This window comes from Astyanax mexicanus, chromosome 23 (assembly GCF_023375975.1).
Source record: "Astyanax mexicanus isolate ESR-SI-001 chromosome 23, AstMex3_surface, whole genome shotgun sequence".
Taxonomy (NCBI): domain Eukaryota; kingdom Metazoa; phylum Chordata; class Actinopteri; order Characiformes; family Acestrorhamphidae; genus Astyanax; species Astyanax mexicanus.
The window spans coordinates 7545633-7569876 of NC_064430.1; the positions used below are offsets into that span (position 1 = coordinate 7545633).

At 38.3% G+C, this 24244-nt stretch overlaps 1 protein-coding gene across 1 annotated transcript in view; it reads left to right on the plus strand.

The window, feature by feature from the left end:
- Nucleotides 1-24244, plus strand: part of lgr4 (leucine-rich repeat containing G protein-coupled receptor 4) — a 111210-nt gene that overhangs the window by 67083 nt on the left and 19883 nt on the right. The window contains exons 4-7 of the mRNA XM_049471233.1: nt 1756-1827; nt 10559-10774; nt 16392-16463; nt 21764-21832. Coding sequence (XP_049327190.1) covers nt 1756-1827; nt 10559-10774; nt 16392-16463; nt 21764-21832 — 429 coding nt within the window. The remainder of the gene's footprint in view (nt 1-1755; nt 1828-10558; nt 10775-16391; nt 16464-21763; nt 21833-24244) is intronic.

The window sequence follows — 24244 nt, forward strand, 5'->3', positions numbered from 1 at the left end:
CATATATAGGAATATAGGAGCATATTTTGGTTAAAAATCTAGCAAGACTGATACTTAGCTGATCGATCTTTCCATCTTTATTTGGAATTCTGAAAATGAGTTTAGCTGCTGCTAAACTTCTGGATCAGTTGCAGTCTGTGGTTCAGCAGGATCTGTCAGTCCAGAAGTACCATCCGGTGGTCCAGAGTCAGTGCTCAGACATGCCTGATACAGCATATTTGGGGCTGTTTGGTTTAGAGGGCATGGGGGGCATGGTCAGCAGCTTGGTTAGTGCTAATGACTAGCAGGTGCTGAGGTGTTTGTTTAACCTCAGTTTCACAGGAAGAACTTGGAAGTGAACATGGTGGGATTTCATAGCAGCTTCTTTTAGGTGGTCTGGTGGTACAGGTGTCTACAGATGTTTTTCTCTAAAAGTACTGAATCAATTCATGTGAAAAAGTCTTGCCCCTGGCCTGTGCAACTCTAGTGAGTAAAAAGAAAAAGTGAGATGTGAATGGTGACACGTACCGATCCAAGTTCCAATGAGCAATTTGTGCTGGACAATGAGTAAAATGCCATTTGTTTGGAGATATTTTAGTGTAACTGTGTACAATAGTAACACCTAGCTGTTGTTTTGAGTAAAATGCCGATTGTTTGGAGATATTTTAGTGTAACTGTGTACACTAGTAACATTTAGCTGTTGTTTTCCTTAAAATGATGTTTGTTTGGGGATATTTTAGTGTAACTGTGTACACTAGTAACACCTAGCTGTTGTTCTGAGTAAAATGCCATTTATTTGGAGATATTTTAGTGTAACTGTGTACACTAGTAACACCTAGCTGTTGTTCTGAGTAAAATGCTGATGGTTTGAAGATTATTTTAGTGTAACTGTGTACACTAGTAACACTTAGCTGTTGTTTTGAGTAAAATGCAGATTGTTTGGGGATATTTTAGTGTAACTGTGTACACTAGTAACACTTAGCTGTTGTTTTGAGTAAAATGCAGATTGTTTGGGGATATTTTAGTGTAACTGTGTACACTAGTAACACCTAGCTGTTGTTTTGAGTAAAATGCCGATTGTTTGGAGATTTTTTTTGTGTAACTGTGTACACTAGTAACATTTAGCTGTTGTTTTGCGTAAAATGATGTTTGTTTGGAGATTTTTTTTGTGTAACTGTGTACAATAGTAACACTTAGCTGTTGTTTTCCTTAAAATGATGTTTGTTTGGAGATATTTTAGTGTAACTGTGTACACTAGTAACACCTAGCTGTTGTTCTGAGTAAAATGCTGATGGTTTGAAGATTATTTTAGTGTAACTGTGTACACTAGTAACACTTAGCTGTTGTTTTGAGTAAAATGCCGATTGTTTGAAGATTATTTTAGTGTAACTGTGTACACTAGTAACACCTAGCTTTTGTTTTGTGTAAAATTATGTTTGTTTAGAGATATTTTAGTGTAACTGTGTAAACTAGTAACACACAATACCAACAATAATTCTTTTAAAGAAGTGAAACAAAAACATTTATATTCTAGTATCATAATGTCTAGCTGTATTGGATCAAATTGGATAAAATTGGATTTTAAAAAATGTGGTTTAATGAGGTGACCTCAGATATTTGCTTTTTATCATAATTTTAACATTTTCAGTACTGGTCTTGATGCAGATTAATCAACTTTAGAAGCACAACTGATCTGCAACTTTTGATTATAGTGGTGAATCTGACAGCTGTGATTAATGAGAACATTTTCTTTCTTTCATTCTTTGTATCTTCTAGCATGCTTCAGAATAATCAGCTGAAGACTGTTCCCAGTGATGCCCTCAAGAACCTCAACGCACTGCAGTCTCTGTAAGTGACACACACACACACACACACACACTTAATTGCTGTGATTGTGGTGAATCTCGTAAGTCAGGAATGCGACATGATTAAAGTTTGTCTTTCACTGTTTTTGCCAAATTTAGTGAGTTTTGTGGGAGAGCATCACTCAGAAAAGCTCTCCTATTCCTAAATTGTCTTTTTTTAAATATCACAATAATGATTAAAAGTATTAAACTGATCCTGTTTTAAAGATATTTAGCTTGAGACTAAAGTCAGACAAATGTTTTAGTAATTCATCCTTTTTTTTTATTACTTCTGATTTGATCTAGTGATAAGTAATAATTTCTGTAATATGGGCTAGAAATGGCACAAAATACTCATTATGGAATATGTTTTATCGTTTTAGTTTGTGATAAATTATCGATACATGGCATCAAATACGAATAATTTTATTGAAACATAGGAGTCCAAAACTCCTTAAAACTCGCCACCCAATTTGATTTACTGAAGTTTCTGCTTCATTACTCCACACGGTGGCGCTAATTAAATAAATGGGGTAAACCTGCAGTGAAGAATATTGCTGGTAAAACATAATCCATAAAGCCACTTATTTAATTTTTATCCTCTTCAGTGTCACCGATGACGTGAAGTATTGTAGAGAATTGTATTGCAGAATCACAGTTTTGTGATTATATTGTAATAATAATAAATTGCATAATTAAATACTCTGTATTTTTTTATCACAAACCTCCATTTTTACTTTTTTTTATTTTGATAGTAAGAATCTGTAACTGAAAAGGCAATTTTTAATGTGGACATGTTGTGAAGTTAATGTGTACGTATCTGTGTGTACACAGGTGTGTGTGTGTGTGTTTGGAATAGGCAGCTCTGAGCTGTTATCAGTTCTCCAGATTCCCTCCATCTGCTTTTTTCCCTCATTGCAGTTTTTAGTTGCACATGCGAGGCCCCTCAGGGCCGGGGCCCGAGCTCTGGACCTGAACTAATACATTCTGGCGCTCTCAGCCTCGGCCTGGACCACAACCCTCTGACTTACTGTCAATCATCACGCACTCAGTACTGCGGGAGGGAGGGGCTTAACGAGAGGAGGATACAGGAGAGAACTCAGTGTAGCCGGAGAAAGAGAGAGATGAAGGATAGACAGAGAAAAGAGTGAGAAGAAAGAGAGAAGAAGGATAGAAATAGAAAATGTAAAGAAGAGAGAAAAGAAGGAGACAGAGAGAGTAAGTAAGAATGGAGAAAAAGAGGGAAAGTGTGAGAGAAAGAGAGGGAGTGAGACTGAGGAGACAAAGAGAGTAAGAAGAATGATGGACAGAGAAAATAGAAAGTGAGAAGAAGGAGAAATAGAGAGTAAGTGAGACAGTGGAGATATAGAGAGGAACTAAATAAAGTGAGTAAGAAGAAGGAGAGAGAGGGATGAAGGAGATCTTGAAAGTAGGTGAGATGATGGAAAAATAGGGGAGGAGAGAGAAGAGAAATAGAAGGAGGGGAAATAGAAAATAAGTAAGATGATAAAGCAAAAGAGAGAAGGTATGTGAGGAGAAAGGAATAAGATGGTGGGGTGGTGGTTATAGTGAAAGATTTGCGGACTGTGAAAGATTGGTGGATTATTTCGTACACAGTTGATGTTCTTGGCAGCAGCTGCTTCCTAAACCACAGTCCTGATTTCACAGCCTTCTGTACGCTGGAAGTGACGCTCGTGCCAGCAGGGTTTAAATGATGGTCACAGTTATATGTTGTATTAGGGGTGCGCAATATATCGTTTAGCATCAATATCGATGTAAATTACACATGTACAATAGTCACAAGATGAAATTACATTTTTTTTTCCCTTTTTTTGCTGCTTTAAACTAAGAAAAAACTAAACTTAATTTATTCTAGTTACGAATTTACCTCAGCAGTGCTGCTCAAGTTACATGTGAGTGGAATTCAGGCAGATAGAGGCAGCCAGTGTCTTTTAGTACTGTATTTTCAGAACGTGTATCAGTGAACATCTATTTTCTGGCCTATTTTCATTCATAAATCAAACAAGCGCTTGATGTTAATCTACACAGATTTCTCTCCTTTATTTGGGAGAGTAAAAAATAAACGCTTGCATTTATCTACAGTAATCTTAGATTTCCAATATTTAAGGGTGAGTTTTCAGTAAAATTTCTCCAGCACTAAGGCTGGGAGCAGAAGCATTAGCTTCTTGGTTTATAGTCTAGGTTCATTTCAATCAGTGGTGCACCTGGGTTTCCGCCGCCAACATTGCAATACGCCAAAAATTAAATTTACCTGAACACACCTCACTTCCACCAGACCACCATATATATATATATATACAGTTATGTTTAATAGTGTGTGTTTTCTCACGTATGGCACTGGCAGAGATCAGGGCATGTCTAGATCTGTGTCATGTATACACACACACACACACACACACACACACTGCCTTTAGCTATAGCTAATATTTCTTCAGTGACACGTAAGAAGACTTTTACTTTTCAGTTGTTTATATATAATAGGTAGCAGTAGCTGCTGAATGTTTTGTGTGTGTGTTGGTGTGTGTGTGTGTGTGTGTGCATACATAGCCTTTATGTACAGAGGAGTTAAATATGCTTAAGTGTGCTGGAGAGAGAAAGTGAGCCAGAGTTCAAATCCAGAGCAGGTGTCGTTTAGATGATCACTCACCTAAGGTAAAAATACCACACCGTCCTGTAGTGAAATTCACACCACTAAAACGCACACTCACACACACACACTCACACACACTCACACATGCACACTCACACACACACACACACACACTCACACACACTCACACACACACACTCTCCTGGACACCCGTGCACGACACGTGCACATGTACAGTATGCTTTTCTGCTAAACCTGCTCTCAATCGCCCTTTCCCAGAATCATATTTCCATTGAATTTCAGGTTTATATGTCAGGTACATGTGCACATTAATCCACATATAATAATACCAATACCTCAAAACTATACCTTAGTAGTGCTATTCTAATCATAGAAGAGTTAATAAAGGTAATACATTTACCTCAGCAGTGCAGTTTTAGTCATAATTTTACCTCAGCAGTGCAGTTTTGGACATAAATCTACCTCATCAGTGCACAGAGAGCCATAAATTTACCTCAGTAGTACAGTTTTAGTCATAACTGTACCTGAGCAGTGCGGTTTGTCGAAGATTTACCTCAGTAGTGCTGTTTTAGTCATAACTGTTCCTGACTAGTGCAGTTGTAGCCATAAATTTACCTCATTAGTTCAGTTTTAGTCATGACTGTACCTCATCGGTGCAGTTATAGCCATAAATTTACCCAAGTTTTGCTGTTCTAGTCATTAATTTACCTCATTAGTGCAGTTATCGCCATAAATTTACCTCAGTAGTACAGTTATAGTCATAGGTTTACCTCAGTAGTGCAGGTTTAGTCATAATTGTACCTCAGCAGTGCAGTTGTATTCATAACTGAACCTTAGCAGTGCAGATATAGCCATAAATTTAGCTCGATAGTGCAGTTTAATCATTACTGCACCACAGCAGTGCAGTTGTATTCATAACTGAACCTCAGCAGTGCAGTTTTAGTCATAACTGTACCTCACTAGTGCAGTTTTAGTCATAAATTTACCTCACTAGGGCAGTTATAGTCATACGCTTACCTTACTAATGCAGTTTTAGTCATGAATTTGCCTTAACAGTGCAGTTTTAGTCATAGCTGTACATCAGCAGTGCAGCTTTAGTAACATATGTACCACAGCGGTGTCATCTTACTCTTAAATTTACCTCAGAAGTACAGTTTTAGTAATTAATGTACCTCAGAAGTGTAGTTTTAGTAATAAATGTACTTCTGCAGTGCAGTTTTAGTAATAAACATGCATCAGAAGTGCTATTCTAAGCATATAAATTGACGTCACCACTGAACCTCAACAGTGCAGTTTTAGTTATAGTTACCACAGCAGTGCAGTTTGTTTATTAAATGTTTATTATTGTATATAATTCCATATATTATTCTTCCTATTTTGGATGGATTTTGTATGCATCTACAAAGCAGAAAATTGTAAAATAGTGTGTGTGTGTGTGTGTGTGTGTGTGTGTGTGTTTACCCATTAATACAAAGTGTCTGTGTGGGTTTGGTAACATGAAGATCTCTCTGGGTACGTTTATATGAGTTCTGCTGATTATGATTGATGATAGAGTAGATCCTTCACACTCTGAGCTCCTGTCTGAACAGAGCTCTGGGATCAGGCTGTTGTTTTTTCTGCTTGGTTCACATCATTTTCCGTGAGTCCTGAGAGCAGAGAGCGTGTCCAGTCTGCCATTCATAAACAGGATGTCACCACCCCTCTGCTTTAAGTAGGGTGGAACGGTACTGCGTAAAGCCACACTGAAATATTTTACATTTATTTTATAGATATTTTTATTGATGTGGATTTTGTGGGTAAATGCTACAAAACGTGAGAACCAATAAAAAAGTAGGCAAAAGTTTTCTGCAGATAAATTGTTCCCAAGTGGGGGAAATGATCAGTAACAATTATCGTTATTCATCGACTGAATCTTATTGGAGGCAGTGATTTAGTATTTTGATTAGGGCTGCTTGTCATAGATGGAATATTATACTGCAGTTATACTGTAAAATATTCAGCTGCCAGCAGATCGTTGCCACCTGAGGCGGCCAAATGAACTTGATTTATTACCAAACCCGAACACAGCAGATCAGTCAAGACATGTTCAACATCTGATTTGTGCTTCTTTACTTTACAGCAGGAAACTATAGGACTTCAACTGTTTCCACCTTTAAAAAAATCTTTTAAAAAGTTGAAATATGTGTCTGAATATTTGTGGACACCCCTTAGCAGGGCAGTTCTAGTCATAAATTTACCTCAGCAGAGCAATTTTAGTCACAAGTGTACCTCAGTAGTGCTGTTCTAGTCATTAATTTACCTCAGCAGTGCAGGTATAGCCATACATTTACCTCAGCAGTGCAGTATTAGTCACAACTGTACTTCAGAAGTGCAGTTTTAGTCATAAATTGACCTCAGCAGTGCAGTTTTAGTCATAACTTTACTTCAGTAGTGCTGTTCTAGACAATAATTTACCTCAGCAGTGCAGGTTTAGTCATACCTTTACCTTAGCAGTGCAGTTTTAATCACAACTGTACTTCAGAAGTGCAGTTTTAGTGACAAATTTACCTCAGCAGTGCAGTTTTAGTCATAAATGTACTTCAGTAGTGCTGTTTTAGTCATTAATTTACCTCAATAGTGCAGGTATAGCCATACATTTACCTCAGTAGTGCGGTTTTAGTAATAACCATACCTCTGTAGTGCCGTTTTAGTCATAGCTGTACATCAGCAGTGCAGTTTTAGTAATAACAACCAATAACAATACGGTAGCAACCACTTTGTGTGACATTGTAGAAACCAAAACTGATACCTTAGCAACCAGCACCAATACCATAGCAACAACTTAGCCAACACCTGGGAATACCTTAACAACCAATATGGGTACCATTGCAAGACCTTAGCAACTACCTAGCAACAAAAGCTTAGAACCCAACCCTAATTCCATAGCAAAACCTTAGCAACTGATACCATTACCATAGCAACAACTTAGCAACCACTTTGCAAAACCTTATAGAAACCAACACCAATACCATGGCAGTAGTGCTGAGCTGCAATCACACTTTTCTGTTTTCTGTCAGGTTCTGCAGTAAAGATACAGTATAACATCCTGCTCTGGTGATTTTGCCAGTGGTGTGCAGTGAGGCCCTTCTAACGCTTCAGAGATGGGGTGACAATAGGTGCATGTAAATCATTACATATTAATTTAATAAGGAAATCTATATTATAGTTGTTATAAACTATAAGCATATATTTTATAAATTAACTTAAAAAAAAAACTAATTCAAATCATTAGTCTGTGTTTTTTTTAGTTGCTACAGGACTCTTATCTGACTGACAGCGGTTCTAACCAATCAAAACGTTTTAAAATGACTTCTGCCCCAGCGTGTCTGCATGGACCCTTCTGCTGATTTTTTTGAAGCGTGTAGTAATGAGTCTCAAAGTTAGCAAAGTCATAGGACAGTCTAACCAATCAGATTCATGATTTTCACTACGGGGGCGGGGCCATGGCTGTCTAACCCCTTCTCGGCGCTGTGCTGAAGGGGCTACGCATTGCTTAGTCGTAGAACGGGGCGCATGCTGAATCAGTTCAGTAGTTACATAACTATCATGGAATTGCGGCTGCAAATCAGACAGATATTGTGTCACATAAAAAAAAAACATATTAAAAAGCCTTTTTAAAAGCTGTCCTTCAATGTGAAACTAATTCACTATAAAAGGCCGCTTGACTGGTGAGTTTTTATGTGTACTTAATGTTTTGGCTGCTCTGGTGTACTGTAAGCATACAAATGAGTGATCTTTGTTAAACGGTTGTACTTGTAGGGAAATTAGGCATTGATTTTTGGGTCTATTGTGCACTTTTGTAGTTTGTAGCTGTATTTGTGGGCTGTTAATGTGCATTAAGTTATTATAACTAAGTTAAGACAGAGAAGATGTAGTTTTTGAAATATTCATCTATGTGTAGCTCGGTGGTGGGGGGAGGCGTATAGAGGTTGCAGAAGGAGTACCCACTATTAGGGGTGGGCAATATTATATCGTATACAATATATCGTGCAGAAATATCATGATATTAAAAGTCCATATCGTGATATCTGTGTTAAAAGTAGTCTATTATTTACTGTGAAGCTTTAAGTGTATTTATTGTATAATTGTTTTAGTTTGCAGTTTATATGCATGCACTAAATATTCTGCAATATTATTTGCTGCATTTTATTATTTTATGCTATATTATTTATTTTGCCACATTATGATTATACTATATTTTATATTATATTTTACTATATATATTATATTTTAATTTTGCTATATCGCCAAGTATATCGTTATCACAAAAATACCCTGAAATATCGTGATATTATTTTAGAGACATATCGTCCACCCCTACCCACTATATTAACTGCACCCCACTGGATTTTGCGCAGAATAAAATTCATAAAGCTTCATATCCCATAATAATTTAATAGTCTATAGGTGTGAATGGTGTATCTGTGAGTTCTGCAGGAGGTCTAATCAGCTCTGTGAAATTCCTGCAGCATATTTGCTCCTATAGCGAATGTTTTAAAAGCTTTTCCCTCCTTCCCAACACATTCCTCACCTCTGAGCTCAAGCGCCCGTCTGCCAGTAAATACACAAATACTGACTCAGAGCTTTTAAAGTGCCGGCAGTGTTCGCCACAGCTCAGCTTGCTTTGGCCACAGGCCCTCAGGGGGGCCCGCAAGGTGTGGCCCCCTTTCTGGTAAGCCGGGCCGGCGCGAGGGCCGCTGACCCATCGGCACACAGGGCCTGCGTTTCTTCAGCGGCGCCGAGGCGAGTGTTAAACCGTGTCTTTACACCTAGCTGACAGCACACACACACACAGCGCTGTTCCAAACACACATACCCACCTGATGGCGTATTTGTTAGGGCCTGTGTGTGGACAGGTGTGTGTGTGTGTGTGTGTATTTTTGTGTGTGCTGGTATGTGCATGAATGATGTCACTGTCACACACACACACACCATACGATACGGCCCTAAAATAATATCACAATATTTAATGGTATTTTTTTGATAACAATACTCTTGGCGATATGACAAAACACTTAATAAAAAAAACTAATAATAATCATTACATTTTATTATTGAATTTATAATTATATGGCACACCCCTAACTGAGATATTAAAAAATATAATGTTAATTTGATCAGATTTGTAACAGAAGTCAATTATCAGAATGTCTAATATTATGATACTAATTATATTAGTAATGCACTCCAAATATCTCCATATATCCAGGAAAATAAATGATACTGGACAGATATAATCTGAATCTAGTAGATACAGTATATAATGGGAAATGAGAAAATGAGTGATTTATTTTTTCTTTTGCTAAAATCAGTAAAAAAAAAAAACTAATAAAAAAATAGATTGATAGATAATGTGATAATTAGGGGTGAGTGATATGATTCGATATTTCAGGGTATAATATAGTTCGCGATATTCAAAAATATTGGTGATATTATTGCGTTTGATATGGCGCGCCCCTATCGTGAATGATATTATATCCTGAAATATGGTGCCATATCACCCACCCCTAATTATCACATCAGGGAACTACTTTTTTGGTAGTTTTTGCGAAAGAAAAATTCACACTGTTCTCATTTCCCAAGTAATTTCTGTTCTAAGTTCGAAGTTATTTCTAAGTTTTAAGAGTTCAGAAATCAATATTTGGTGGAATAATCCTGCTTTTTAGTCACAGTTTTCATGCATCTTGGCCTCATGTTCTCCTCCACCAGTCTTACACACTGCTTTTGGATAACTTATACCACTCCTGGTGCAAAATACTATGAAATATCGCGATATTATTTTAGGGCCATATCGCCCACCCTTAATTATCACATCAGGGTACTGATGTCACACTGTTCTCATTTCCCATTATGTACTATATCTACTAGAGATATAGTATCGTTATAAAAAAAATCGTGATATCGTTATCACGAAAATACCATGAAATATATCACCCACCCCTGGTATACAGTGTCAGACATTGGTTTAGTTTAATGTTGGGTATCAACTGCTAAGAAAAAAGTAAATCACATGTTCTGTTTTCTGCTTTCTCTCCCCCGTTCCTCCTCCTTATCTCCTCTGCAGGCGTTTGGATGCTAACCACATCACGGTGGTGCCAGAGGACAGCTTTGAAGGCCTGCAGCAGCTCAGGCACCTGTGGCTGGATGATAACAGCCTGACCGAGGTCCCCGTTGGGCCCCTGCAGCACCAGGGCAACCTGCAGGCCCTCACGCTGGCCCTCAACCGCATCACACACATCCCCGACCACGCCTTCGCCAACCTCTCCAGCCTGGTCGTGCTGTGAGTGCTACTGCACATCATATACATATGATATAAAACTTCTATATCAATGCTAGTATGACTAGTATGTACAGGGTTCCCTCTGCTGATAACTTTTATAGAGATGTGGATTTCATTTTCCAGCAGGACTGGTCATACTGCCCACACTGCCAAAAGAACCAACTTTCTAAAACACTTTTTAGGGGGTTTTCATTGGTAAGCCATAGTCATCAACAATAAAAGAAATAAACGCTTTAACGGACTAAAATGCTTAAAAAGACTACTTCAGTTTCTGAATCAGTTCCTCAGATTTTGCTGTTTAAAGGTTTATGTTTGAGTAAAATGAACATGTTTTATTCTATAAACTACAGACAACAAATTTCGTAGTTCTTTCCTGTAAACTTCCAAATTCCCCAAAAAAATATTGTAATTTAGAGCATTTATTTGCAGAAAATGAGAAATGGCTGAAATAACAAAAAAAAGATGCAGAGCTTTCAGACCTCAAATAATGCAAAGAAAACAAGTTCATATTCATAAAGTTTGAAGAGTTCAGAAATCAATATTTGGTGGAATAACCCAGGTTTTAAATCACAGTTTTCATGCATCTTGTCATGTTCTCCTCCACCAGTCTTACACACCGATTTCAGATAATTTTTTGCCTTTACTGGTGCAAAAATTCAAGCAGTTCAGTTTGGTGGTTTGATGGCTTGTGATCATCCATCTTCCTCTTGATTATATTCCAGAGGTTTTCAATTTGGTAAAATCAAAGAAACTAATTTAGCTCTACATAATGGAATGCTCAGGATTTTACTTAAATTTTATAATTAAAGATTTTTTTTGTCTTTTTTTAACCTTAGGTAACATGTAGGCCTACCATAGTGAAATTTAACTTGGATTTTAGTTTTATTGTCTGCACTGATGGTTTAAAGATCACATGATCATGAAAAGTTTCTGCGAACGTATGGGAAAAGAAGAAGTCATGGAAATAAATTGGTTAGAACAAAGTGTATAAACCCTGTATGTAGACACATAAAGACTGAAAGTGAGAATCTATGAGAATCAAGTTAGATGCCGGTTCTGGATCTTTCAGCTTGTCAGCAAATGCATGTGTAAAGCTGTTCATTAGTGATACCTGTATTTATGGCAGTGGTATATTGCATGAATCACACTCCACAACTCTCGGGGGAGCCAATTCTTGCTGAATGTTTCTCTTCAAGCTGTAATTTCCAAACTTTTCTCCACAGCTTAGTCATTTCCAGCTCCCACCCAGTAGTCAGGACCCCCATCCCTCACCCCCCCAATCATACAGTGCTGCCAGTACTGGGAAAACATGCGTTTTTTGCAAATTAGCATCATTTTTTAGTGCAACATCATTTTTGAACAGCTCAGCACGCTTGGAGTAGAGCACTAACGCCCAGTCCGGTTGCACAATAATCTGCATGATAACCTGCAATTATAATAATTACATAATTACTGTACCTGTACTCCCAGAGACCACAGATGAGACTTTGCTCTAATTTTTACTTACTTAAAAATTGTTGTGCAAACAGAAAGTTGATGAATGTGCACGGTTCTCTGCTGCATACATAAATAAATAAATCAAAATTGAAAAAAACAAAATAAACATCAGCTAACAGACACACTGTTCACAGGCTAGGATTAACCAATTGAGTGATGGAGGGAAGAGAGAGAGACATTCATTCAATCCGCTCGTAATCTAGTAATTAAACCTGCAGTATCTGAGCCAAATCTTAGACGATGTTTAACAGTATGTACAATATTACCAATTTACATTTCTATTTAAGTGTTACCTTATTTTTCTGACTATAAGGCGCTGTTAAAATCCTTTTTTTAAATATAATCCGGTGCTCCTCATGTATGAATTCTACCAGTCAGGTATTAGGGAGCAGTAAAGCTACTTACACTGAAGTACAGCGTTATAAGGGTGGGTTTTCAGTAAAAGTTTCTCCAGCATTAAGGCTGGGTGCAGCAGCAGCATTAGCATTAGCCGCTAATCACAGCACTAGTGCTTTCACCGCACAGAGATGAGTATATTAGACTGTAGTCTGGGTGTTTGCTGTGTTAAATAAAACAAGCTACACTGGACAAACCGCTAGCTGATAGCTCCCTGGGTTTCCAGAATACTCAGAGTTCCTCAGTCTAGGACTATGCTTGCTTTCAGACTGTAGTTAGTGGCTAATGCTAATGCTGCTGCACCCAGCCTTAGTGCTGGAGAATCTCAGCTTACTGTAAAGAAACAGAAGAGCTTTAGTCACGTAAATAAACAGTTTTCAGAGAGGAATCTGTGTAGATTAACATCCCGCACTTTTTGACTCATTTGATTACAGTTTTGTTTACTGAGGCGCTTCCCTCCAGCTTCCCATTAGAAGGGAAATATGGCGACACTCTTGCTCACTTCGATGTAGGCATCCTTACTAGTGTCACTTAATGCGCTTTATAATCCAGTGCACCTTATGTATGAAAATAGATAATACGTATTGATAATAGGGGTGGGCAATATGGCCCTAAGATAAAATCACACTATTTCATGGTATTTTCACTCTTGGCAATATGACAAAACACTTTAAAAAAATAAATAAATTTCAAAAATACACTATACACTGCAAGAAAAAAATATATATTATTACACACAATATAATACTGCACACCCCTAAGTGAGAGATTAAAAAATACAAGAATTTGATCAGATTTGTAACAGAAGTCAATGATCTAGAATGTCATAATACTAATAATAATGCACTCCAAATAAATACCTCCGTATATCCAGAATTAAAATCAAATAAATGATACTGGACAGATATAATCTGTCTCTAGTAGATATATAATGGGAAATGGGACGGGTGATGTGGCACGATATTTTAGGGTATAATATCGTTCACAATATTTTAAAAAATTGACTATATTATCGTGTGCGATACGATATGGCACACCCCTAATCGATAATACATAAAATATGATATAATAAAAATACTGTACACAGATCTTTTCAGATGTTCAGTTTTACAGTAGATCTGTAAGTCTTTTTTTTTTTTTTTAACTCTGTGCCAGTTTACGATTCCCAAACTGTCGTTCCAGTGCCATCCTCCAGTTTGTAGAGAGCAGTTTGTACTGGTGTATTCGTGCAGCGTCTTTAGCACTCCCTCTGTTCACCCTGTTCCTCACTTCCCTCACTGTGTCTCCTATCACACGTCAGCTAAATCCGTCAGCATCCTGCACAAACACCAGGCCTAGGTTGCTCATAAAACGCCCACATGCTCGCACACACACACACAGTATATGTACACACACACAGGCATATACACACACACACACACACACACACACAGTATATGTACACACACACAGGCATATACACACACACACACACACACACACACAGTATATGTACACACACACAGGCATATACACACACACACACACACACACACACACAGGTAAACTGTTGTGTTGACAGAGGGTTTTTTGGAAAGAGTAAAGAGAGAATCCAAAATGTACCCAAGTGTCTTGCAACCTCGAGCAAGAGTTGAGTAGAGGAACTGTGAGTCTCTCTCTCTCTCTCTCTCTCTCTCCTTCTGGAAGCTTCTCTGTGGGTCTGATTTACCAATTACATTCCTGCTGCTGGAAAATATTTGTCTAAGGAGTGGAGGCCAATTAATCCGTTAAGTAGGTTGAACAAACAGGCAGACGTGCACGAGTGCTGATGAGTTCTCCGCTCGGAGACCGCCCGAGCGCTCCACGGTTTGGGTCGGGGTTCTGCTGAGCCGTGCATCTTTTTAATGACTGGAAAATTACAGGAAAACAGACATCTGTTGTCATTTCGGAGCTGATAAATTGTCTATTTGTGCATTAATGTAATGCTGCACAGATCAGCTCCGTAACGCGGGAATGCTGCTGCAGGTATCCCTCGCAATTCTGTATAATTCCTTTTTAGGTTTTGCAGGGCAGTGTAGACTGTTCGTTACTGTTCTGCTCAACACGTTCCAGAACATCGTCTACAGTAGGAGTCGGCAATTAAGTTTAGCCACGCGCCAGATATTTTCCAAGCCATTAAAAAAAAAAATCAGTTTTGAAAAATGAAGTGTAATGGGATGGAGTGCTACAGACTAGTAGCTCTCCAGCCCAGAGGGTTGTTGAACCCAATTGCAGAACAGTTGATCTCAAAGCAGGTAAACCCAAGAAGAAAGGAAAAAATAAATAAACACACCGCTTCTCACACGGGATCAAACCCGTGACGTCAGGGTCGTGGTCCAAAATACTACCACTGCCCCGGCTAGTAAATTATGACACGGCGGGGAAAAAACACCCTTATAAGGAGACAGGGAGCACAAGAACAGGCTGAAACTAAAGTCACGCCGAGTGTGACAGAGAGAGGCAGGGGAGGAATGTAAAAAAAAGCTCACCAGAGAAGCATTTTATTTATTGATTTCATTATTGCCGACCCCCGATCTACAGGCAGAATGTAATATACAGACTAAATGTAATATGCTGTAGGAACGTGTGTGTCTGTAGGATGAGGTCAGTTTCTGTAAATAGTAGGGCTGGACGATATAACCAAAAATTAAGATCACAAATTGCGATACATTATAATTCCGATATAAACAAAAGCTCACGAGAAAAAAAAAAAAAAAAAAAAACACGATGGATGTCTTTACCTATAAACTTCTTGCAAATTACAGGTGCATCTCAAAAAAATTTACTATCTTTAAAAAAATTACTTTATTTCAGTAATCCAAACTCATATATACTACCAGTCAGAGCAGAAACATCCCTCACTATCTTTAAGAATCTCCTAAAGACATGGCTCTTTAAAAGCCATATCTGGACCGAATTAGTTTCTCAGGGGGTCCTGGGGTAATTTTCACTTTTATGGCGGGTCCTCTGTGATTTTATTCCCGTCCGGAACGACCATGTGTTTTTTTTTTTCTCTCAAAGAAAACTACAGGCTGAATTACCTACTGTTTTTTTTTTTCTCTAAACTCGTGGTCCTCCGGTAATTTTAGTCCTGTCCGGACGCACATCTCTGAGTTTCGTCTCCTCACATTTAATAAAATAGCTATTTGTCCACTGCCATGCACCGTAATTACACTTAGGGCACGTGTTTCCACGGAGATCCACGTAAAAACACAACAGCGAGTGGAAATGGAGGAGCTACTGAACGTGATGTCGTGACCGAGAAAGCCAAAAAAACTTACTGATTCTACGTTGTTTCAATTGCAGTCCGGACGCAAGAGTTTTATCACTAAGAAAAAAATTTGAAATATTCTTTCTGTATAAGACCAATTTGTACTTTTGGCGGTGTGGGCAGTTTGCCAAGTCCTGCTGGAAAATGAAATCAAATGAAATAAAAGTTGAAAACTGCCAGTTTATGAAGAGGTAGTGCATATAAATGTTAAAGACTTCAGATATTAATTGACTTTGTATACTCATGGATTATAGTGTAGTAATTATAATTGTAATGTTGATAGATTAAGAGTGATGTTTGGGTTCACAGTCGTGGGTAAGATGCTTTAGAAAGGCCTGAAATGTATAGTAACGGTACTGTACCTCAGTAGAAGCTGTTTGTTTGTGAATGATGATCTATGATGATTATATTTTCTATGATGTGATTCTCTTTCAGGCACCTGCACAACAACAGGATCCAGGAGATTGGAAAAAACTGTTTCAATGGCCTGGACAACTTAGAGACACTGTGAGTTACCACCATAAATACTTTACTATACTTTACTGGCAATTAATTTGATTAGATTGGTGATAAATATGTTTAATGCAGGTACATTTATGGTAATACAGGGAGTACATCAGACTGTAGCCTGCACATTTAGCATGTTAAAACAAGCTACATGGGAAGAACCGCTAGCTGATAGCACCCTGGTTTACTGGAACACTTGGGGTTCTTCGGTGGTTAGCTGCTAATGCTAATGCTAATGCTTCAGCCTTAGTGCTGGAGAAATTCGAGAATCTAAGCTTCCTGTAAATAAACGGAAGCTCTTTACTCACCCAAATAAACAGTTTTCAGGTGAAATCTATGAAAATCTGTGTAGATAAACATCTATCACTTGTCTGACTTTAAAAGAAAGCCTTTTTTATTACAGTTTTGTTTACCTAGCTTAGCTTTACTTAGCTTAGTTAGCCACCCCCCCACCAACATCAACACCCAGCGGCTAGACTTGCTGAATAAGAAGTTCATTATAGAGTCCAGTGTTATAATCCAGTGTTTTCTATGTATGAAAACATATAGGCATATAGGGAGACACAGCGCATGTAAGTGATCATGAGACGACAGAGCAAAGTTCTTACGTGTGTTTGGTCACTGAACTGCAGTGCTACAGGGGTTGGACGATAAAACTGAAACACCTGTAATTTTAATGTGGGAGGTTTCATGGCTAGATTGGAGCAGCCTGGTGGCCAATCTTCATTAATTACACATTGCACCAGTAAGAGCAGAGTGTGAAGGTTCAATTAGCAGGGTAAGAGCACAGTTTTACTCTAAGTATTACAATGCACACAACATTATGGGTGACATACCAGAGTTCAAAAGAGGACAAATTGTTGGTGCACGTCTTGCTGCTGCATCTGTGACCAAGACAGCAAGTCTTTGTGATGCATCAAAAGCCACGGTATCCAGGGTAATGTGAGCATACCACCAAGAAGAACCAACCACATCCAACAGGATTAACTGTGGACGCTGTAAGAGGAAGCTGTCTGAAAGGGATGTTCGGGTGCTAACCCGGATTGTATCCAAAAAACATAAAACCACGGCTGATCAAATCACGGCAGAATTCAATGTGCACCTCAACTCTCCTGTTTCCACCAGAACTGTCCGTCACCACAATAAGTTATTGTGCTCTAAAACCAGGTGTTTCAGTTTCGTTTCAGGTTCAGTTTGTCCAACCCCTGTATTAGTTTAGAGCAGGGTTTTTTTTTTCCCCATTTGTTTGCTTTTCCTGCTTAAGCACACCTAATTGTACTTAATTGTATTAGTTTAGCTGGTCTTTTAAAGCAGGGGAATCAGTAAAATGTGCTCTGCTCAGGTTCTTATTGCCCAGCCCTGGTTTAGTGAGGGTATATAGTGATTAATATGTAGTATTTGCTGCTGTTGCTGTGGCGCCCTCTACAGCCAGATGTGGGGAAGTTTTGATCACCTGTTGAGAGTTTCAGTGAGTCAATCAATCAATTAGTCAATTAATCACACAATTAATCAATTAATTCAGTCAGTTTCTCAGCGTTATTAAACTGGTTATTAAACACCTTTATTGTCGAGTGCCAAGCATGTATTGCTCTGCGTTTAGACTGTAATTAATTATCATTTTTAAAAGCACTGAGACACTTTCAGTTTACATCAGAGCAGCCAGCAGCAGACGCGGGTCTGTGTACGCTTCAGTTCACGCTACTTGTTTTGTGTACATGCCGCACCAATAGTGTTTACATTGATGTTGGGTGTAGCTACTCCTGCACACAAGCGCTGGCATCTGATTTCAGCGTGTGGGAGAGGGCCAGCTCTCCTCCTGAGTGGAAAAAACGCCTCCCGTTGTTCCTCTTGGCTCTCGGCCCCCGAGGAGAAGGTCCAGTTCCACCTCTCGTCCGCTCAGCTGAAGAGACCGATATTTATTCAAATAGAAAGAAATGAGTGCTAATGAAAAACACAGCAAGACTGTTTAAAACCCAGAACTGGGCCTCCCCCCCCCCCTACACTACTCTCTCTCTCTCTCTCTCTCTCTCTCTTATTCTCTCTCTATCTCTCTCTCTCTCTTATTCTCTCTCTCTCTCTCTCTCTCTTATTCTCTCTCTCTCTCTCTCTCTCTTATTCTCTCTCTATATCTCTCTCTCTCTCTCTCTCTTATTCTCTCTATCTCTCTCTCTTTCTCTCTCTTATTCTCTCTATCTCTCTCTCTTTCTCTCTTATTCTCTCTCTTTCTCTCTCTTCTCTTATTCTCTCTATCTCTCTCTCTCTTCCTCTCTCTCTTACTTTATTTCTCATTCTCTTACTCTTTCCCTCCCTCATCTCACTCTGATTTTCTCTCTTTCTTTCTTTTGCTCCCTTTTCTTTCTCCCTTTCTTACTCTCTTAATCCCTACTATCTTTTTCTCGCTCTCTTACTCTTTCACCCTTTCTCTTTTTTCTCTTGCACACTCTCACATCTCACTCACTCTTGCACTCTCTCAGCCTTACTCTCTCACACTCTTTCTCACACTCTCACTCTTTCTCTTTCACACACTTTCGTTCTCTCTTTTTTTCACTCTCTCACTGACTCTTTCTCTTTCTCTTGCACGCTCACTCTCTATCTCTTGCACCCTCACTCTTTCTAATTCACACACTCATTATCTCTCTTTCTTTCACTCTCTCACTAACTCGTTCTTTCTCTTGCACGCTCACTCTCTTTCTCTCACTCTTTCACTTTCTTACTCTTGTTCTCTTTTTCTTGCTTACTTACTCACTTGCACGCTCTCTGTCTCACTGTTTTACTCTTTTTATCTCTCTTGTTTTTCTCCCTTTCTTACTTTCTTACTCTCTACTATCTCTTTCTTTCTCTCTTACAGTCTCACCTTTTCTCTCTTTTTCTCTTGCTCACTCTCACATGCTCTCTGTCTCACACACTCTTTCTCTTTTACTTTCTTTTGATCTCTCTTTATTGCTCACTCTCTCTCTCTCTCGCACTCTCACTCTTCTACTTACTCTCGTTCTGTCTATTTCTGTCTCTTTCTCTTGCACATTCACTTGCACAATCACTCTCAGGCTTTCTCCCATACACTCTCACTCTTTCACTCTCTCTTGTTCCCTCTTTATTGCTCACTCTTTCTATCTGTCTCTTTCTCACTGTCTCGCTCTCTCTCACTCTTTCACTCTTTTTCTCTCCCTTTTCCTTTCTTCCTTTATTACTCTCTATCTCTTTCTCTCTCTCACACTCTCACCCTTTCCCTCTTTTTCTCTTGCACTCTTACACTCTGTTGCACTCTCTCTCTTTCTTTTTCTCACACACACTCTCACTCTTTTACTTTCTTTTTCTCTCTTACTATCTATTTCTCACTCTCACCCTTTCTCTCTTTTTCTCTTGCACAATTTCACATGCTCTCGCTCGTTATTGCACTCTTGCACTCTCTCTCACTCTCTATCTCTCTCACTTTTTTGCTCTTTTTTCTCTCTCCCTCTGCCTTGCGCTCCTTTTTCCTAATTCCTTTCTCACTCTCTATCTCTTTCTCTCTCACACTCTTACCCTTTCTCTCTTTTTCTCTTGTACACTCTCACATACTCTCACTCACCCTTACACTTTCTTGCACTGTCACTCTCCTTTCTTCTCTTTTTATCTCTCACACTCTTTCTTTCTTTCTATCTCTCTCTCTCTCTCTCTCTCTCTCTCTCTCGTTATTGCACTTTCTTGCACTCTCTCTCACTCTTACTGTCTCACTGTCATGCTGTCTCTTTCTCTCACACACACTCTTACTCGTTCACCCTCTCGTTTTTTCCTTCTATCTTGTGCTCTCTCCCTCATTCTATCTCACACACTCTCCTTTTCTCCTCATTCACTCTTTGTGTCTCTTGCGCTCTCTCTCTCTCTCTCTCTCTCTCTCTCTCTCGTTCTCTCTCGTTCTGCCTGTCCCCTTTAGCGAGCAGAGGAAGGGGAAGGGGAAGACAGATAGCCATCGCTGACTCTGCTTTATTTACTCTGGCCACAATTAGGACAGGAAAAGGACACGCCAATGTCCTCTGTCCCTCGAGGGGGCAGTCAGGCTGGGGACGAGGGGCATTAACATGGGAGACAGGGGCAAAACGCCAAGCGAGTATCGTGTGGCGTCTAAGACAAATAATAACACAGCTAGCAGCTGAACTGACAACTTCATTCTTCAGTGGCTGCACAGGGAGCAGTGAGGATACCTGGCAGTGTATATATGTGTGTGTGTGTATTTATTATATACAGCGTATACATATATATATATATATATAAGGATGCATAGGGACAGGGTTTTGCATTGAGTGCGTTACATCAGAACTGGCAGCGGATCAAGTTTAACTAAAGTGGGTTTAATTTCATTTCAGCCGCACTCACATTTTCCAATAAAGCTCCCCCCGCTCTGGAGGTGAAGCTGTAATTGCGTGGTTAAGCTCACTTATAGTAGAGGAGTAGTGGATATTGGGGGTGATTTTTTTTAAACATTTGGAAGGAATTAGTTACATAATGTAAATAAAGTCAAATAGTGTTTATTTATTCTCTATTGATTGGCTTTTATTCTTGTATTTGCTTCAGTGCTGGGAAATGACATAAGGGGGTAAGGGGTAGGGTTGCCAGATACTGGGGAAAAGAAAAAAGACGTTTACAATTATTTGTTGTCATGCAATATAAAAACTATGATGTGAATAACCCCTCATTGTGTCATGAGAGCCCATTCAGGAATCCTAAAGATGATTTATTTTAGAATCTAAGAGAGAAATTTAATACAGGTGCATTTTTAAAAAACTAGAATATTATTGATATAAAGTTACTTTATTTAATGTAAAACTATTTATTTTATTGTTGATGATTAAAAATCAGTGTCTCAGAAAATTATAATATTATATAAGACAAATTGTGGTACTTTTGGCAGTGTGGGCAGTGTGCCAAGTCCTGCTGGAAAATGAAATCCGCATCTCCATAAAAGTTATTATCAGCAGAGGGAAGCATGAAGTGCTGTAAGATTTTGTGGGAAAACAAAACTGCACTGACTTTAGACTTGATAATAAAACACAGTGGATCAACACCAGCAGATGACAGACATGTCTCTCCAGACCATCACTGATTATTGGAAACTTCACACTAGACCTCAAGCAGTTTGGACTGTGTGTCTCTCCACTCTTCCTCCAGAATCTGCTCCCTTGATTTACAAATGAAATGTAAAATTTACTGATGATCAGTGATGGTTTGGAGAGACATGTCTGTCATCTGCTGCTGTTGGTTCACTCCAGTTAGAATATAAGATAGATAGATTAATGTTATATAATCCTGTGTCTGCTCTTCAGAGATCTCAACTTCAACAGCCTGCAGAGCTTCCCAGAGGCCATCCAGACCCTCCCCAAACTGAAGGAACTGTGAGTAACAACATCACTTATTCTTCCATTCCTCTATTTCTCTCTCTCTCCCTTTTTCTCCGTGTTTCTCTCTCTCTTTCTCTTTCTCGCTATCCTTTATGTCTCTTTCTTTCTCTGTCTTACTCTTTCTCTTTGTCTTTCGTGTCTTTCTTTCTCTCTTTCTCTTCATTTTCTTCCTATCTCAATCACTGTTTCTGTCTCTCTCTTTCTCTTTGTCGCACTATCCTTTGTGTCTCTCTTACACACTCTCTCTTCATTTTCTTTTTCTCCCTCTATCCCTCTCTCTGTTGCTCTTTACCTTTCTCCATATCTGTTTCTGGTTCTTTTTCTCCCTGTCCCTCTCTCTGTCTCTCTCTTTCTCTTTGTGGCACTATCCTTTGTGTCTCTCTTTCTCTCTCTCGTTCTGTTATTCTCTTTATTTTTCTCCTCTTATTTCTCTCCCCCTCTTTCTCCATTTCTCCCTGTCTTTCTTTATGTATTTCATTCTCTCTCTTTCTTTCTCTCTCTCCCCCTTCTCTCTCTCCTTCTCTTTCTTTCCCATTCTCACGATCTTTCTGTCTCTCTCTTGCTTTGTTTCTCTCTTTCCTTTTCTCCCTCTTTCTCCATCACTTTTCCTCTTTCTCCATCTCTGTTTCTATTTCTTTTTCTCCCTGTCCCTCTCTCTCTTTATGCCTCTCTCTCTCACTTTCTCTCTTTCTCTGTCTTGTTATCTTTCGTGTCTCCCCCTCTCTCTGTGTGTCTTCTTCCACTCTCTTTATTCTCTCTTCTATCTCTTCCCCCTCTCTCTCTGTACAGCTCTGAAAAACATTAAGAGACCACTTCAGTTTCTAAATCAGTTTCTCTGATTTGGCTATTTATATATTTATATGTTTATGTTTGAGTAAAATGAACATTGTTGTTTTATTCTATAAACTACAGACAACATTTCTCCCAAATTCCCAAATTGCAGAAAATGAAAAATGGCTGAAATAACGAAAATATGCAGAGATTTCAAACCTCAAATTGTGCAAAGAAAACAAGTTCATATTCCTAAAGTTTTAAGAGTTCAGAAATTATTATTCGGTGGATAAACCCTAATTTTTAATCACAGTTTTCATGCAACTTGGCATGTTCTCCTCCACCAGTCTTACACACTGCTTTTGTATAACTTTATGCTGCTTTACTCCTGGTGCAAAAATTCAAGCAGTTCAGTTTGGTTTGATGGATTGTGATCATCCATCTTCCTCTTGATTATATTCCAGAGGTTTTTAATTTGGTAAAATCAAAGAAACGCATAATTTCTTTCTCTCTCTCTCTCTCTCTCTCTCTCTCTCTCTCTCTTTCTTTCTCTCTGTAAAAGAGGAGGAAGTTACAAAGTGTGCGGGTTTGGTCTCATTACACATCAAAAGACCTGAGATTTTCTCTCTCTGTGGAAACAATAGAAACAGAAGGAAGGTGTGGAGCAGGTGTGAATTTACCCAGGCCAGGTGCACATGCCCCGCCCACCCCTTCACTACCTGTCAATCACGCTTTTACAAATGGCAATAAATAGAAACTAGAGAACTACAGTGTTTTTCACATTTAGAGAGAGAGGAAAATTACAGAGCTGAGTGAACTGAACAAAAAATACAATATAAGTGTATTATTCTGTCAAAATAAAAGCCCCTTTATTAGAAAATGTGCAGTTTTGGAGGAATGAAATGTGGTAATGTGGTAGCAACAAATGTTTATTCTGTAATCCTGGTCAATTTCTATTGGTCATATATACATAAAATTTAAGGTGTCGCTAGTATAATGTAAGACATCGAATCTAATAAAAAATACAATTGTGATAGGGCAATAATGGTATGTTGTGCAATAGTGTGGACACCCTTTGTCAAATTAAATGTTATTTATAATTTATAATATATAGTACAATTTATTACTTAATATTTGAGTAATATTGAACAGTAATCGTATAATGGTGTGTGTTTTTCTATGAAACCAGCACAAACACACAACTTCTTTATTTTATTCTATTTTTTTTTTATTATAGTAAAAAAATATTTTTTATCAATTTTTCCAATTTTGTGTACAAAAGAAAATAATTAAAAAGGTAGAGAATAAAAGAATAAAAAGGTAAAATTAAATTATAGATATAAGATATATATATATATATATATATATATATATATATATATATATATAACAGATTATATTAATTATAAAATTATAATAAAATTATATTAATTACAGAAAATCTCTAACACAGATGGGAAATAAATAGATAAGAAATACAGGCTCATTTAGTGTATTACTTTACTGTGTGGGTCAGAATGCCATCTAGTGTATGAGAGTGGTACTGCTGGGTGAGTTGGAGAATTGATCAATAAAATGCTGTTCAAAGAGCTGCATCTTCCTCTGTCTGTCTGTCTGTCTGTCTGTCTGTTTGTT